The sequence below is a fragment of the Chenopodium quinoa genome, unplaced genomic scaffold, assembly GCF_001683475.1.
Source record: "Chenopodium quinoa cultivar QQ74 unplaced genomic scaffold, ASM168347v1, whole genome shotgun sequence".
Classification (NCBI taxonomy): domain Eukaryota; kingdom Viridiplantae; phylum Streptophyta; class Magnoliopsida; order Caryophyllales; family Amaranthaceae; genus Chenopodium; species Chenopodium quinoa.
Genome location: NW_018742738.1, coordinates 305,580 through 322,868, shown reverse-complemented (window position 1 = coordinate 322,868; position 17,289 = coordinate 305,580). Strand labels below are relative to the sequence as shown.

Below are 17,289 nucleotides of genomic sequence, written 5' to 3'. Positions count from 1 at the left end.
CATTTCTAAACAAATTAGGATTAATTAGAAGCTTCTATAAGTTTTTAAAAGATCTTAATTATTTATTTTGAAAAGATAAGATTAAAGAGTTTGAAATTAATAAAATTTTTCTTTTTGAAAATCCTATTTTTATTCGAATTGAAAGATGTTCAAAGATAATTTGAAAATTAATTTGTGCCTCATACTTTTTATCCAAATGTTAGATGTTTGGATAACTCCTGAAATTATCTTTCCAATGATATATTATATATCAATTCCGAGCTATAACGGAAAAGATATGAATGAAATATTAAACTCTATCCAAAACTGACCCCGTCTCACTATTTTTGCCATATCTTTTTATTTGAAAAAATATTATAATCTGATTTTAAGTAGATTTCAAGCGCTTTCCAACGATGTATTATTTATCTAATTCCGATTTATGGATTAAATGATATGATAAAAACAAAAACCGCAAAAACTGCTTTCTATCTCAAGAGTATTATTCATATTCGAATTCTTATCTTTTCTTAATCAACCCTTCTTTTTCCTTATAAATATTGATCATATATCCCCCTTTTTCAAGCATCAAAAAACTTGATCATCAAATCAATCTCTTTTTCCTCTTTAGCCTAAACACTAGCCTCCCTATTTTCTCATTATACTTCCCCTAAGCACTCTAAGGAGTCCATACTTACCCAAGACATCGTCCTTAAACCAAGGCGTGAAAGGTATAATTAAATGGGGGTTTGGACAAAATTAACTCTACTTTTTATTTAATTTAATTGTTTCAATTTGATTTATATTTTTTATTGAAGTTACTACAATTTATTCATGATGTAGCAATTCAAGGAAACGCGGAAAGTGAGTAATTAATCACTTAATTACTCTTATTTTTATTCTTGATGCTAGTATCATGATTAGGTTAATTTATATTTGATTTGACTAACGCTATTATTGTTAAATTGCTTCCAATATTACTGTTTATTCTATTATTAATTTTTTATCACCATATTGCATGTTTCAAGACAATGTGTAATTGAAAATCATGTCTAATAAGACAATTTGGACAACCGTTTTAGGTTCCTTTTTAATCTTATTGTTTAATCAAGTGATCAATAATATATTAGGAATATGTGTTGCATTAATTTAAACCAATTTAGCCTAATAATAATTTGGAGCAAATTGAATCTTAGTTTACATGCCTTTGAGATCGCTTTTCACTATATGAATCGTGTAGAGGCCAATACGGGCGAATGTGACTCCATGATTCACTTCGTACCATCATCCCCGATCCTCCTTTCGTGGTTTTGAACCATATGGAGTTAGTAATCTCATGGATTATGAATGGGGTGTAACCTTCACGGGTCAATCGTTGTTGCCTATCATTGTCCCTTATTGTGGTTGCCTTTTTATGATTCGTGAACAGTTTACAAGTTCCTTAAAAATTTGTTGGCTACTCCCTACTTTCCTTGTCCCTAATCATATATGTCAATTCCCACTTCCTATTAGTGCAAAGCATATTCTGAACATGCTTTAAAGTAGGCGCACTTCCAACAACGCCTACAACTAGGCATTTTCTTCTTAGGTGCAGGATCTTGTTTAGGTCTAATGGGAGTAATGAATCCCTTAGCATGGAGTCGATTGAAGGTAGTATCATAGTTCCTCCTAATAGGAGTGAAATTTTTCCTTAGTATCTTTTTAGACCCTTTATTATCCATGGCTAAGACTTCATTGAGATCAAAGGTACTAACATTGTTACTAGAGTGGGCGTTTTCGGAAGAAGAAGGATTGTCATTCTTATTTCCTTTTCAGCCACTATTATTGCTATTGTTAGTAGCTTTTTACTTTGCAAGGTCACCTTCTATCTCAATTTCTATTTCATAGACGGTTTTGAAAGCATTCAAGTTGTGTTGATATTTCAAATGCTTTGAGTACTTGTCTTGAAGGTTCTTAATGAACATCCTTATAGATTCTTTTTCGGTGGGCACCTCAATCATCTTAGTGGAAGTTTCCCTCCGCTTATTAAATAAAGAAGTAAATCCCTCATTCTCCTTTTTGTCTTAGTATCTCAAGTTGTCTAGAGTCTGTTTCGCCTTGAATATTACATGTATATCTATTAATGAAAGCGTTTATAATAACATCCCAAGTAGAGGTTTTCTCTTTATCAAGAGAAAAGACCATTGTTGACGAACAGTTTCAAGTGATAAAAAAAAGCAATGTATGAAAAATTTTCATATCTATCCCCTTAATGCTAATTATTTTCTCGAATGCCCTTATGTTGTAGTAAGGATTATATGTTGCCTTGAACTTAGGGATGTCAGTGGAATTGAACTTCTGTGGAATAAGTTCCTTTTCCACTAAGACCCCTTGTGAGCTAATGCCCTGGAACCTGTAATCATTGGATATTTTGCTGAAGCTTTCTTGCGTGAGCTCCATTTGTTGTTGCCTTACGGGGTCATTGACTTGAAGAGCTATATTCTTCATCAATTCAGTTAGGCTGGCTACATCCTTCTTGAGTTCATTAACTTCTTCTTGAGACGCCATTATCTTCTTAGCCTTTTCTTTTCCGACTAATTGGTTTGCTAAAAAGTAGCACTTGAACAAACGTGTTGTCCTCGGTTAATCGCCCTTCCCTCCTTGACCAAGTGCTGCGTAAAGGAAGTTGGGGATATTTACTGTTAATTATTTGACTCAAACTCTATTAAACATGCAAAAGAATAGAATGGAAAGATGATGTAGATGGGGATATATAGAAGAATTAGGAATAAAATTTACCCCCAACTTAAATGACGGATAGGACGACTCATGCATGAACCTAAGACATTGTCATGGTGACATATTCACAAAGTGTGTGCTAAACTAGTGAGTGTAGGTGACATGTTAGGACTTGTGTCATGACCATGTGACTAGACTCGAACAAAGACTAAGTGAAGACTTCATGTATGTGCACTAAACTAGACAGGTTGTAGTATTTTATTCATAACTTTTTATCTGTAACTCTGATTGAGATAAAACCAGCGCCAAATTAAAGCTAAAACTAAGGGCTACAGATCCAAAGGTTGTACAACTCGTATCTCTTTCTAGAACTCCGGCTATGACCAAAATAAGTGGAAGAATTTGGCTCGAGAAAATAGCGTGGACGCCAGACGCTGGCACTGTCGCCACATGACATGCTTGTCGCCGGGCGACAACGCCATCGTTTGGCGCTGACGCTGTTTTCTCAACGTTAATTCCTACATGCCAAGGCAGCTTTCTATTCTTAAATTTTTCATTTTTTTCGTAGCATTATTTCGATTTTTGTTGTGAAAGATATTTCCCTAGATTCCTACGTGTAAAAAATCCTATGTTTTTTACTCATTACGGATGGTTTTCCAATGAGAACCTTTTTATGCTTATGCTAATAATGTCAATCAAAATTACACACATGAAATACTTAGAAATTTTCGAGTCTCATCCACTCATTCTAAATCATTGCCAAAATTAATTTTAGGAATTAAAATAGAAATTCTCCCAGTGGAGTCGCCAAAAAACTTTAGAGAATATTCCAAGTCATCCGACACTTGAGCTCCACTGTGATCATACACGTAAGCATGGTGGCGTCCAAAGGGAAGGAAAATAGAGTAAAAGAGATGGCAACAAGTTTTAGGAACTTGTAAATCGTTCTCAAGGTGAAGATTACACCCCTTAATGATCTAGAACATCATTAACACCAATAGGTCTGGAACCATGACTGGAAGTTTGGGGATGAAGGTAAAAATTCAACCTAAAGGAGATTAAAATTTCCCTAATAATAGGCCTTTAATTTATTGTTCTCGTATTCATGTGCTCTTTCTGACTAACATGCAATCAATAGGTTTACCCTAAACTTGTTTAATCTATGTTGGTTAAACATTAATGCACAAATTAAACTATTTTTGGCAATCACTTGAATTATAATCATATTAATCTAAACAATATTATTAATTATTTTGTTAAGCGTGATTACAAGTACAAATTCCCTTTAAACATGTGATCAAGCAATAACAATAAATACATCAAGCAACATAAGCATAATAATCATCGTAAAAATAAAAATCATAATTATAATAATCATGTTAAATCATAATATATATTAATAGCAAGATCCAAGGCATGATACTAACAAGATTAATAACAAACCCTAGCATGTCACTAAACATTAAATATCAAAGCTTTAGCGCTAACATGATACTAACATGAAATTAGGAAAGAAATGGGAAGCATTAAAATAATCATATTTGATATTAGAAATATTAATTAACCCTAAACATGGTACTAGGAAGTAATAAAACATCCTAACATGATATTAAAAATCAATACAACAATCTAAGCATGATTTCTATATCAAAAGATCAATAAAGTAATTAAATTACTTACTTTGATGCCTCGTACCTCTTTCTAATAACAAAATACACACGTTATTAACTTCAAGAAAAATATTAAAACAATAAATTATCAACCTTTCACGTCTAGGGCGAAGACAACTTCGAACTTGGCTAGGTGTGTCTAGAGCTAATGTATGTGGAATTTTGTAAAAGGGAAGGTTTAGAAAAAAAAAATAGAGAGAAAAGTTCTAGATTTTAGAGAGAGAGAGATTGTAGATGATTGTGAATGATTATAAACGGGGTGATACGACCCCTATTTATAGAAAAAATAGCACGAAAATCGAAAGAAAAGAGTTCGAGTCCTATTCGGAATAAAAGACCTCCTGTCGCCAACGACAGAAGCAGTGCCTGTCGACAAGCTCGTCGCCAGGCGACAGAACTGTCGTTTAACGCTGGGACAGCTTTTTTCGGATTTTTGTTTTTATCATATCTTTTTTTCCACAAGTCCAAATAAGTCATATAATATGTCGCTGGAAAGATCTTGAAGTCTACTTTCCAAGCCAATTAGAATCAGATTAAAATATTTTGTAGATAAAAAGATGTTGCCGAAATAAGGGAAGGGTGTTATTTTTTTATAGAGTTTCATATTCCATTCATATCTTTTTCGTTATACACTAGTAGAAAAATACAAAAAGGAAACCCCCAAATGGCACCGGTTCAAGCCAAATCGGTGGCAAAAACCTGCCTAAAAATGGGCGAGATTTCAGACCAAGAGCAATAGCACCGATTCAGCTCAAACCGGTGCCAAAAATAAAAAGGGCACTGGTTTGAACCGGTGCCACTTAACTGGTGCTGCGTTAAAAAAAATCGGTTCATCTATATATTTAAAAAAAAACGCTCCATATAAACCCAAATAAAACCATAACTCTCTCCTCAAAAAAAGACAAAAAAATTATATATTTTGGGCACTTTTGGCACCGGTTAACCGGTGCCAAAAACAGTGGAAATTTTTTGTTTACCATTTTTGGCACTGGTTAACCGCTTCCAATAACCATTTTTTCCACTGGTTTGATGCGGTGGCTTTTCATGTTAGTAATGGGCACCCGCCATATTGGCACCGGTAAAGTTATGAAATTGAAATTTTCATAAATAACTCCACAAAGAGCATAGTGTGGCGTCACGGAGACCTCGATGCCATTTAATAAATGACTAGAACAATGATGGATCACATCCCTTCCTAAACAAAATGTCAAATCTAAGAAAGGACGCAATATTCAGTTATGGATAGAATCAACTTCTAAATGTCTTTTCAAGTATATGTCTAAAAGTCAAAGCCACAGTGGGAGTTCACTAGCTCAGTGGGAGCTAAGTGACTCAGGTGGAGCTCACCGGCTTAGAAAGAGCTAGGTGGTTGAGTAGGAGCTTAATGGCTAATTAAAGGCTAAGATAGCTCAACTGGGAGCTAACTGTTTGTTTTACAACGAACTTTTACCCAAAGACAATATACATGTCTCTTTGTAAGCACTCAAGTGAGACCACAAGCATTACCTCCGCAACCTAATTGATAACATAGTGTTTGTTGCTCTAAGTGGTGTCTTTCTTGAAAGTAACACATTTCTAAAACGATAAGTGGGAGGAAATTGAAATTGATGACAATCGAGCTTCGCAACAAACTAGAATTGAGAATCTTAGAAGACCATAAAAGGGCTTCATGAGAATACTTGATTAAGAATACTCAAAAGGACTTTACAAGTGCCTTAAAAGAGAATTCATTTCTCACAAAACTTTTGAAAATTTGGAGTAAGATCAAGAAAATCAAAGGGCTTTGGAAGCTCCTTGAAACTTAGTGTTTGATGCATTAACCCGTAAAGGTATTGTAGGGAATAAATTCAAGCGTTAACCCCCTAGCTTGAACCCCACTGTGATCATACACTAAAGTAAAGTGGCGTCCAAAAGGGAAGAAGATAGAGCAAAAGAGTCGCCAACAAGTTTTAGGAACTTGTAAACCGTTCACGAGGTGAAGGTTACACCCCTTAACGATCCAAGAGATCGTCAACTCCATAAGGTCTAGAACCAAATAAGGGTTCGGGGATGATGGTACAAATCCAACCTAAAAGAGATTAAACCTGCCCTAATAATAGGCCTCTACTTTATTCAGATCGTATTCATGTGCGCTTTTTAATTAACATGCAATCAATAGGATTACCCTAAACCTGTTTAATCTATGTTGGTTGAATATTAATGCACAAATAAATCTATTATTGGCGATCACTTGAATTATAATCAAATTAACCCTAAACAAGATTATTAATTATCTTATTAAGAGTGATTACAAGTACAAATTCCCTTTAAACAAGCATAAAAGGCGTGATCAAGCAATAAAGATAAATAAATATCAAGCAACATAATAATAATAATAATAATAATAATAATCATAAAAATAAATTATAATTTAAATAATCATGATAATAAAATTATTATCATAATAATAATCATGTTCATGTTAATATTAAAGCATAATAAAAATAGCAAGATACTAGGCATGATACTAACAAGATTAATAACAAACCCTAGCATGTCACTAAGCATTAAAAATCAAATCTTTAACCCTAACATGATACTAACAATCATAAATATTAGGAAGAAAATAGAAAGCATCGCAAGAATCATAATAAGCATATTTGATATTATAACCTTTTCCCTAAACATGATACTAGGAATATCATAATAACAATATAAACATGATTTCTACATCATAATATCAATTAAAAACCATTAAAGCACTTACTTTGATGCCTTGTACCTCTTTCTAATAACAAAATACACACGTTAGTAACTTCAAGGAAAATAATAATCAAAACAATTAAATTAAATAATTGAAAGAGAGATTTGGGACCAAACCCTCATAAATTAAAACCTTCACGTCTAGAGCGAAGGCAACTTCGAATATGGCTAGGTGTTTCTAGATCTAATGAATGCAGAATTTTGTATGTAAAAAGCAATTTTAGAAAAGAGAGAGATGAATGAATGATGAATGAATACTTGATGAGAATTAGTGAATGATAGAATAAGAATTGAAGAGAATGAGAGAGAATTGAAAACTGATTGTAGGTGAGAATTCGTGAGAATTAGTGTATGAAAATGGAGTTTTTAATACGTTGTTTATAGAGAAAATCAGCCAAAAAGATAAAATATCAAAATAGAGCACTTGGCGCACGTACAACGAGATTGGCGCACGCAAAACAGAGCTGGCACCAGCACCAGCTAATTTGCGCCAGGCGCCAATGGCTAGCACCAGGCGCCAATGGCTGGCGCCAGGCGCCAGGCTTGTTTTTTACGCGTTTTCAAAAATCAGATAAGTTTTTCCGTTCAGGAGGATAAAATCGTATATTTTCCTCGAAAATGCTTTTTGATTTTAATTAAAACTCTGAAAAGTCAACAAAAGTCAAATTATCAATGCTAATTGAATTAGGAATTAAAAGAACCTTCTAGAAAATTCTAGAAGAATAAAACCATTCCTAATTGCATTAGGAATGATAAATCATATTAGGCCCTCCTCTAGATCATTGGGCCGCATATAAGGTTCAAACCGGGCCCAGTTCAGTAAATTGGTCATAACTTCCTCAATATTCATCGGAATTGGGCTTATAATATATCGTTGGAAAGCTCTTGGCATCCAACTACACTACTATTGGACCCATATCATGGACCAACCAAACTGGATTGGATGTTTTCTTAAAATAAGTTTTCAAAAACAGTGAGAAGAGAAAAGAAATCAAAATTTTCCGCAATAGTAGACTTTCCACACTTTCGCTTCATTGGATTATGATTCGACGTGAAAGGTACTCATCACTGGGTTTGGTTTTTGGGAGACACAAATGGGTGTCTACAGGTATAGAATTCACCAGAGGCTTGGATTGAATCCTATAAATCTTCTATTAAGTTAGAAATAAACTTAAGACTAACAAGCATACTATTTACTATTAGATAGTAAGGGAATAATGTTTTGTAAAATACCTACAACAAATCTAAATTTCAAATAATGGTTAGAGGCCATAATAAAATCCGAAACAGACTCCATGTTTGAAAATTATGTTTTAAAACTTGATTAATTAGCATAAAGGGTGAAAGACCCATCAATTGCAAATAAATTTTCAAGGAGAACACTAACAAATGTGGAAATGTATATGTATGCATAGCTAGATTGGTTGAAAAGGATACAATTAAATTCACGGAGTTGATTTTAATAATAACCTATTCACCAATCGATATGCTAAAGTATTTTCGTGATTGTTCTAGCAAAATTGCTCATATGAAATATGACAAAATAGTTACCAAAACCGGATTCCTAAAATAGGATTTTGGAAGTGAATATGAAAATATTCTAAGGGTTTTGAAAATCTAAATAATGCTAGATTTAAAATCATGCTCAAGGAATCTGTTATGGGATTTAAGGAAGCATCGCATATAGGAATTGAATAATGTTTTCTCATGAAGTCAATAAGAGGATTGACTCATGGAGAAACATAGAAATTCTTATAATAAAAAGTTTAGTGGGAGCAAAAGTAAATTATATAAAGGTCCAGTAAGAAGTCTACGAACTTTGTTGTGAAATAACTATCAAACGAAAAATGCTTAGATTTGAAAGTATTTTCGACAATGGACCAAACAAAAGACGATACTTAGTACGTACGGGGTATTAAGTTCTGTTGTATAGACTTAATAAAATGTTTTATCGTGTAAAGGAGTTTACCGTGTTAAACATTAATTGAAGGACTTTAAAAGACTTTCGACCCGTATGTATAAAACTAAGTAAATGTGTTTACTAAGTATAAGCTAGGCTAAATATTAAGTCAAACAAGAAAGACTCTAGTAGAGATTTTTAACCATGTTACATGGATGGAATAAGATTGAGAATTACTCTGCAACTTAATCCATCATGTACGCTATGATATGGAATCGTCGCAGGACTTACTTTCTTAGAGCATGTGAAGTATGTATGTAGTACCAATAAACCTGAATCTATGTAACAGATCATTAGATTATGGCAAAGAACATCCAATTACTTGGATAAGTAACAAGATGAGTTCTTGACTTGTGGAAACAAATAAAATTTGAGAATTGATGTTGCAAGCACAAACCTTAATAAGGATTAGATCCTAAACAAGGAGGCCATTTATAAGCACGAGCTTAAAATGAGTCGTGGATTGAGAATGGTAACATGGACGTGCATCCATGTGTAATGTGCGGGAATTTAAAGCAAATTTCCATGATCACAAGTGATAAGGGTAGGGGTGTACAAAAACTGGACCGGACCTGAAACCGGACCTGAACCGACCTGATCCGGACCGGACCTGACCCGGACCTGTTGATTCAGGTCCGGTCCCGGTCCTTAAAAATCAAGGTTCCCGGTTCCGGTCCGGACCCGGTCTAAACCCGGGGTTTTCAGGTCCGGACCTGAAACCCGGAAAAATTGTTTTTTTTTTAAAAAAAAAAAAAAAAAAAAAAAAAAAAATTAAAATAATGCTGCTGCTTCCTGCTTGACAGCTTGAGGCCTTGAGTGACGCTTGAATTCTCTTTCATTTCATTCTAACCCTAACAAACACAGGCTGTCTCCACTCTCCCCCTCTCCCTCACGCAGACACGCAGTCACGCAAGTCTCAGCCGAGTCAGCCCAACGCGGCAACGCCCACCGCCGACACCTCCTGCCTTCCTCACTCTCTCAGGCGAAGCCCAGGCGCCCACCGACCACCGCATGAGACAGCTACTGCGCGATTTTCCATTTCTCCGGTAAGTTATTTTTTTTTTTAATGTAAATCTAAATTATCTAATTATGCTTGGGTATTTTGTATTCGAAATAATGAATTAAGTGTTAGAATTTATATGTTTATTCATGTTTCAATTGCTTATAATGATTATTTGATGTTTGCATGTTGAATTTCTTTTTTTTACTTCAATGTTTTCGAATTTATGTTTTTTCTTTTTTGGTTTATTTTCGAATTTCTTTCGAATTTATGTTTTTTTTTTTGGTTTTTTTTAGTTTAAAGTTTAGGGTTTTAGGGTTTAATGTTTAGAATTGATAACAAGTATGGTTTATCTTCGAATTTATTTATTTTTATGTTTTGGTAATGGGATTGTAGCAGAGGACAATTAGTTTTTCATCATGATTGCATTGTTTATTTTTGTCAAGTACCTGAATTTCTTAGACTCCTTTTGGTTGGACTTTGAAATTAGAGAAAATGCAATTATTTTGATTTCAAAATTAGAAATTGAGAGAAAGGTAGAAATTAGCTTGGTTGATATATGATAAGTTGGAATGTGCCTCTGAAATTGACATAAACTTCAGCAAGTAACGTGTAACACAAAAGAGAAAAATAAAAAGGAAGAGAACAAACAATGAGATTATGAGAGCAATGAAATTTTCTGACTGGAACTGCTGGATAGAGTCTGAGAGTTTCTGTCAATGCAGCATGTAAATACTGCATTCTTTCAAGTGATTCTTCTGTCAAACTAGCAGCAAGTTCTGAAAATTTTCCAACTCCTTCCATTTTCGTAATTTTCCTTACTTCTTCAGCAACCTTTTCCTGTATATTCTGGTGTTTACAAAGCATGTAAACAAACCATGAAAGTGTAACTGCTGTTGTGTCTTTACCCGCAATTACAAAGCTCAAGATTATATCTCTCAGATACTTCAAATCAGTGTCGCTCTGCTCCAGGAACCTTGACAAGATATCATCCTTTTTCATCTGCATTTCCTACAAATTCACACAGAAAGAATGCATTAATCTCCTCAGTAAACCGATATGATTACAGACTTCTAAGTTATGATTCACTTACTGAGACATTGCTTTGTGAACTTTTCATTAGTTCCACTTTGTTACTGATTAATTTGTAAACAAAATCATCAACAGTTTTGACACTTCTCTTAAGTTTAGCCTCTGCGCCAATGTTGAGAAATTTCTTGATAGGCCAAAAGATGTCTACATATCGTAACATGGTTGAAGCACTAGCATCATCAAAAGCCTGGCCAAATTTCTTCCCTTCTTCATTTGAGCCACACATACTGTCTAGATCAACTCCAAATGCAACTTTGAAAATAGAATCTAACGTTGACTTCATAAACAAGTCCTATAGAAAGCCATTTCAAGTTAGTTCGTTACTCCAAAGTCTCCAAAAGTACATAGCTCATCTTATCAGTAAAACACTTTTGTCCAATACAACCAGTAAAACACCATCTTACCTGAATATCCATAATTTGGGTGGAGTGTCACGGAAGGCGGCTAGGGGTGGGGCTGCCAATGAAGCTGGTTGTGTACTTGTGTTGTGTTGTGTGGGCAGTGGTGGATCTGGGTATTGACATAAATTTCAGAAAGTTGGTTGTGTTGTGTTGTGTTGTGTTGTGTGGGCAATGCCTCTCTCATTTTTTTCTTAACATAAATTTCAGAAAGTTGAAAGTATTTCTAATGTGTATTGATATTTCTAATGTGTATATATGGACACTTTTTAAGCTAACTTATACTTTAAAATTTGTGTTTATTCCTGCTAGGCTGCTAAAAGTATGGACTCAGATTATTAAGATTAAATAAGTTGGCTAACCTGTGTGTAGTTCAGGGGTTCTTATTTTTGTTTTTATTCTTGCAGGGAGTGAAGGAAGTCAAGGAACCACGGATTCTTATTCTTGCAATGTAAGTTGCTCTTAAATTTTTTTTATAAAATGGTATGTGTATATAATTGTTACTTTAAAATTACTTATATTGTATATAATTATATTGTAGATGGAGAGCTCTCAATCCAAACGGTCTGCTTCTTTTTCTGAACAAACGTCACAGCCACTTTCTGAAAAGGATATGGAAGAATTGCAATCTACTTTGCCTCCTGATAAGAAGCTAAAAGCGGGGCGGGAATATATATGGAACAGAAAAAGTAAGAGGAAAGCTGAGTATTGGAAATATTACTTAGAGTACGTCGAGAATGGAAAACTACGAGCTGAATGTAAGTTCTGTCCTAAAACTTTTGCTGCTGATGGTAATCTTAATGGTTCAAAAAATGTTAAAAACCATGCAGAATCATGTCTCGGTAATCCTATTAATATAGAAAAAGAAAAGGGCAAAGAAAAGCAAACTAAATTGTATTTTGATCAAGAACATGAGAGTAGTGAATTAAAGTGTGGGAGTAGGATTATTAACTTGAATGATGTTAGAGAGGCATTGATTCACATGATTATTGTTGATGAGTTACCATTTAAGCATGTGGAAAAATCCGGTTTTAGGCACTTTGTGCAAGTTGCATGTCCACAATTTCACATTCCATCTCGTGTTACCATTGCTCGTGATTGTTTAAAGTTGTATTATAGTGAAAAAGAGAAATTGAGAGAAATGTTTAAGACATGTCAAAGAATTTCTGTGACCACTGATACTTGGACTTCAATACAAAGAATTAATTATATGTGTCTTACAGCTCATTTCATTGATAATGACTGGAAATTGAATAAAAAGATCATAAATTTTTGTCCAATTTCTAGTCATAAAGGAGAGGCTATTGGAAAAGCAGTTGAGGCATGTTTAGAGTATTGGGGTATTGATGATAAACTTTTTACTGTCACTGTTGATAATGCTTCTTCAAATGATGTTGCTTGTGCACACTTGAGTAGAATGGTTAGAAGAACAGGATGTATAAATGATGGAAAAAATCTCCATGTTAGATGCATTGCTCATATCATTAATTTAATTGTGTGGGATGGTATTAGAGAACATGGTGTGTGCATTGATAGAGTTAGAAATGCTGTGAAATATGTTAAGAATTCCCCTGCAAGAATACTTAGATTCAAAGATCTTGTGCAAAAAGCAAACATAGATTCAAAATCTTCTTTATCCTTTGATGTCCCCACTCGTTGGAACTCCACATACATAATGTTGGAAACGGCTTTGAAGTTTCGACGTGTTTTTAGTGGGTTATCTCTTCCTGATGGAGAGGATTTGAATGACAATGAAAGGCCTCCCGAACCCGAAGATTGGGAAAAAGTGGAGAGGTTGGTTTTGTTTCTAGGGGGTTTTATCTGTTAACTAAACGAATTTCTGGTTCCCATTATGTGACAGCTAATAAAGGTTTAGGAGAAATTGCTTCTATGTATGATATGTTGAATAATTGGGAACAAAGTGAGGACTTGAATTTTCAAGCCATGGCCATTGCAATGAAAAAAAAGTTTGATAAGTATTGGGGGGATGTGGATAAGATGAATAAGTTCATTTATGTTGCTCTTCTTCTCGACCCTCACTCTAAGATGGTCATTGTTGAATTGACACTAACGGATATGCATGGACCGGAAAAGGGTACAAAACTTGCTAATGATGTGAAGGAGTTCGCTTACTCTTTATTTGAGGAATATAGAAAAATGTATGCTACTTCTAATATTCCAGATTGTGGAGATAATATGTCAATGGATATTGATAATAGTAAAGGAGTGGGTTCCGATTATGTGAGGAAACTAAAAGAAAGAGCAAAACGATTGAAGGGGACAAGTGGGTATGCGATAAGTGAGTTGGATAGGTACTTAAATGATCAATTAGGGCCGGAGGAGGAAGAACAAGATGCATTGACATGGTGGGGTAAGAATGGTCAGCGTTATGTGATTCTTAATCGCATGGCACGTGACATACTAGCCATCCCATTGTCGACCGTTGCATCGGAATCTGCTTTTAGTACGGGAGGTCGTACTCTAGATCCATTTCGGAGTTCTTTAACTCCTAAGGTAATGCATCGTTATCTTTTTATTTTATAAAATCAAGTTTGTTTATATCTTAATATGACTTTGTTTATACATATTTGTGTAATATTTTTGTATTGAAGATGGTTCAAGCGTTACTTTGCACACAAGATTGGCTTAGAGCTAAGGAAGTGCCAATTGTTGATGTGGAAGAAAATTTGAAAGAGTTAGAGGAAATAGAGAAAGGTAGTAATAATTTTATGTATTTGAAATTTTGTTACACCAAATTTATTATTTCATTGTTATCAATCATTAATATATTCTATATTGTATTTTATTTAGAGGTGCAACGTGGTGAATCTAACGATGTAGACGATGAAGTTGTTTTCGTGGACTCATTAGTGTGAATCACGCGATCAAAGGGAAAACAACTCGTTGGAGAATTTATGTATTCCTAGTACTTGAGAGTTGAGAGTTGAGACTTAAGAGAATTTATGTAATTTTATGAGTTTTCGTGGACTTATTTGTATTTTCGGTGGACTCATTTGTATTTTTGGTGTTTGAGAATCGGGACTTTATAGACTTTATGTAGTTTTGTAATTGATAATTTTGGTTTGTATGTAATTATTAAATTATGCAACAGGTCTAAAAATCACAAAACAGGTCCATATGCAGGTCCATATGCAGGTCCAACAGGTTTTGTATTAAAAAAAAAAAAAACGAAAAAGACACAAAACAGGTCCATTCAGGTCCAAACCCGGACCGGACCTGATTTTTCAGGTCTGGCCCGGAACCGGACCTGTTAATTCAGGTCCGGTCCCCGGTCCTCATAATTACCCAATTCAGGTCCCCGGTCCAAACAGGTCCGGTCCAGGTCCGGTCCGGTTTTGGACCGGTGTACACCCCTAGATAAGGGTATTCCAAATCATTGTGAGACCCAAGAAAAACATTTTCAGGAAGTCAATAAAGTATATATATATTGAGAATATTGTTGCCTTAAAGGCGATAATAAAGAAGATGTTCTATGGAAATTTCGTTGCTAAACGTTAATGATTTTAGGTTGTCAAGTTGAAGATCTCAATCATGAAAATGAGTGGGAGACATAACTTGGACAATAAAACCTAAATCACATATAATCCATGACACTCTCAAATAAGTGAACGACAACATTCACAATTGCATGAAAGAAATCAAGCATATTAGATATAAGTGTGATTTTTATAGATGTTTTATAAAGAGTGACACTCTTAAAACATTCAGAAGAACCAATTATCATAAGATGAACCATTCAAGTTTTGGAGTAATTTAAAATTTCATGCAATTGAAATCACTCCGTTCACTATTTAATTGTTGTTTAGAATATAATAATGAGTCCATTCGATTTTTAAAATATTCAAAATAGGGTATCAAGACCAGTCTTGGTAAGGAAATACCTATTAAGTAAACTTGAATACTATAATCGAAAATTATCCCTAATCGAGGTCATTTAAACGATGGACGATTAATGACCAGTTGAGATTAGTGTGTAGTTTGATTTATAGCACCGTTTCATGTGCTACAAGGACATGATTGTCATGAATCATTTGCACATGTATTGGTTTAGAACCATACTGGATTGACCTATGAGAATACCTTAAGAGATTAAAAATCGTCATAAGTATACTTTTCATTATTGCTATCGAAACCTTTTTCCTTTACCATGAGTATTGTGAGCTTTCTTGTTTGTGTACTAGTCCGCTTTGATGATTATCAAACGTCTGCCGTAACAGGGGATTATAACGGCATCACTCAGGCGGCTAGGTCCTCTTAGTAAGAGAAGCTACATTACAAGACTGGAAATTTCCTCCTACTAAAATAGGGAAAATGTCTTTTTTGTTTACAAGGCCTCTCGAAGAGCGAGACTATAAAAATGCATGGTCGTTCTCGGAGGGATTTTAAAATCATCTGTTTATTGACAATTGGACTCAGAATCGAGAAACACTTCTAGACGTAATAAGGAAGACAAATAAATCTTACCTTATGGTTCATGAAGAGGCATTAAGAGACATAGGAAAAGAGCTATACACTAAAAGCACACTTGTCTGGAAGGACAAGTGGGAGATTGAAAGGAATAGTGTCCTTCGAACAAGTGTATTATTCTGATAGTGGGTTTAGAATTATTAGAAAGCTTATATATTAAGTAAGGTCAAGTGATCAGAATGCCTGGGTGGAGGCCGCTTCTGATAAGTAATATTAATGCATAATTAATATTACATCTTCATCTTGACTGAACCCTTCGGGTAACACCAAAGCAGTGAACGAGCCGGAAAAAAGAATTATTTTGGAAGGAATTAATGAGTCGACAGAGTAATTTATATTTAGACGTCGGAAATTCAAGCTTGGAGCGTCGAAACCGAGCATCGAAGAATTTCAAATGTTGAGCAAATATTTAAGAATAGGCGAGATGGGAAAATGCTTCAAGTAACAAGCAAAAACCCTAGCCACGCAAAAACAAGGAAAGCGCGCTAAATAGGAGCGTGCCATGTGGAAGCACACATTGCAGCCACGTTGGCAGCGTGCCACGTTGGCACACTGCCATGGTGGCAGCGCATGTGGCAAGGGGGTCGTGGACCCGGGTGACGTGTCATGAACACGCGCTAAAAGAAAGTGGCCCAACCGAATCCAACTTGGGGCTCAAGGTTGGGTGACACATGGTTAGCACACAATGCATGTGAGTTGCCTTGGGGACCAAGTGAGAAAGCGGTTCTCACCTAACCATGTGACACTTGTTACTTATTACTTGGTTTATTTAACTAAGGGCTGAATTCATCATCTTTCCATGTGGGATATTTTTGTGAAAAGTCCCACATTGAAAGATGAGTGGAATTCATAAGGAAGCTTTCATAATAAATAGCCAAGGCATGGTTTGGGATTACTTGCTTGAGTAAGAGTTGTAAAGGGCATCACTAGTAAGTGAAAACCCTTGAACTCAAGAGTTGGAAAAGGTGTCACATTTAGTGAAAGGCTTTGAATTAATTACTCGGGTTTTATTGGTCGGGTCTTGCTAAACCCGAGACATTGGACCTTTTCGGTATTTGTTGGTGCGGGTGGATCAACGTTGGAGGCTTCGTGTTTTCAAACATAGATTTCAAGTAAGAGCCCATTTGGTCGAATTAAGAACACTCTAAAAGGTAACGTAATCTTTTTATCATAATCTTCTGATTAATTTAATTAAGTTTATGGTTTTACTTATCGCGAGTGCAGTTTTATTTGTTTTGGGTT

At 34.8% G+C, this 17,289-nt stretch overlaps 1 protein-coding gene across 1 annotated transcript; it reads right to left on the bottom strand.

Annotated features, from left to right (window-relative positions):
* Positions 1-10,342: 10,342 nt before the first annotated feature.
* Positions 10,343-11,657, bottom strand: LOC110724123 (cytochrome P450 704C1-like). The gene is made up of 3 exons (XM_021903517.1): positions 11,566-11,657; positions 11,163-11,453; positions 10,343-11,080 (listed from the first exon to the last, which is right to left on the bottom strand). The coding sequence occupies exons 1-3, from the start codon at positions 11,575-11,577 to the stop codon at positions 10,613-10,615; spliced, it is 771 nt and encodes a 256-aa protein (XP_021759209.1). The 5' UTR covers positions 11,578-11,657; the 3' UTR covers positions 10,343-10,612.
* Between the last annotated feature and the right edge of the window lie 5,632 nt (positions 11,658-17,289).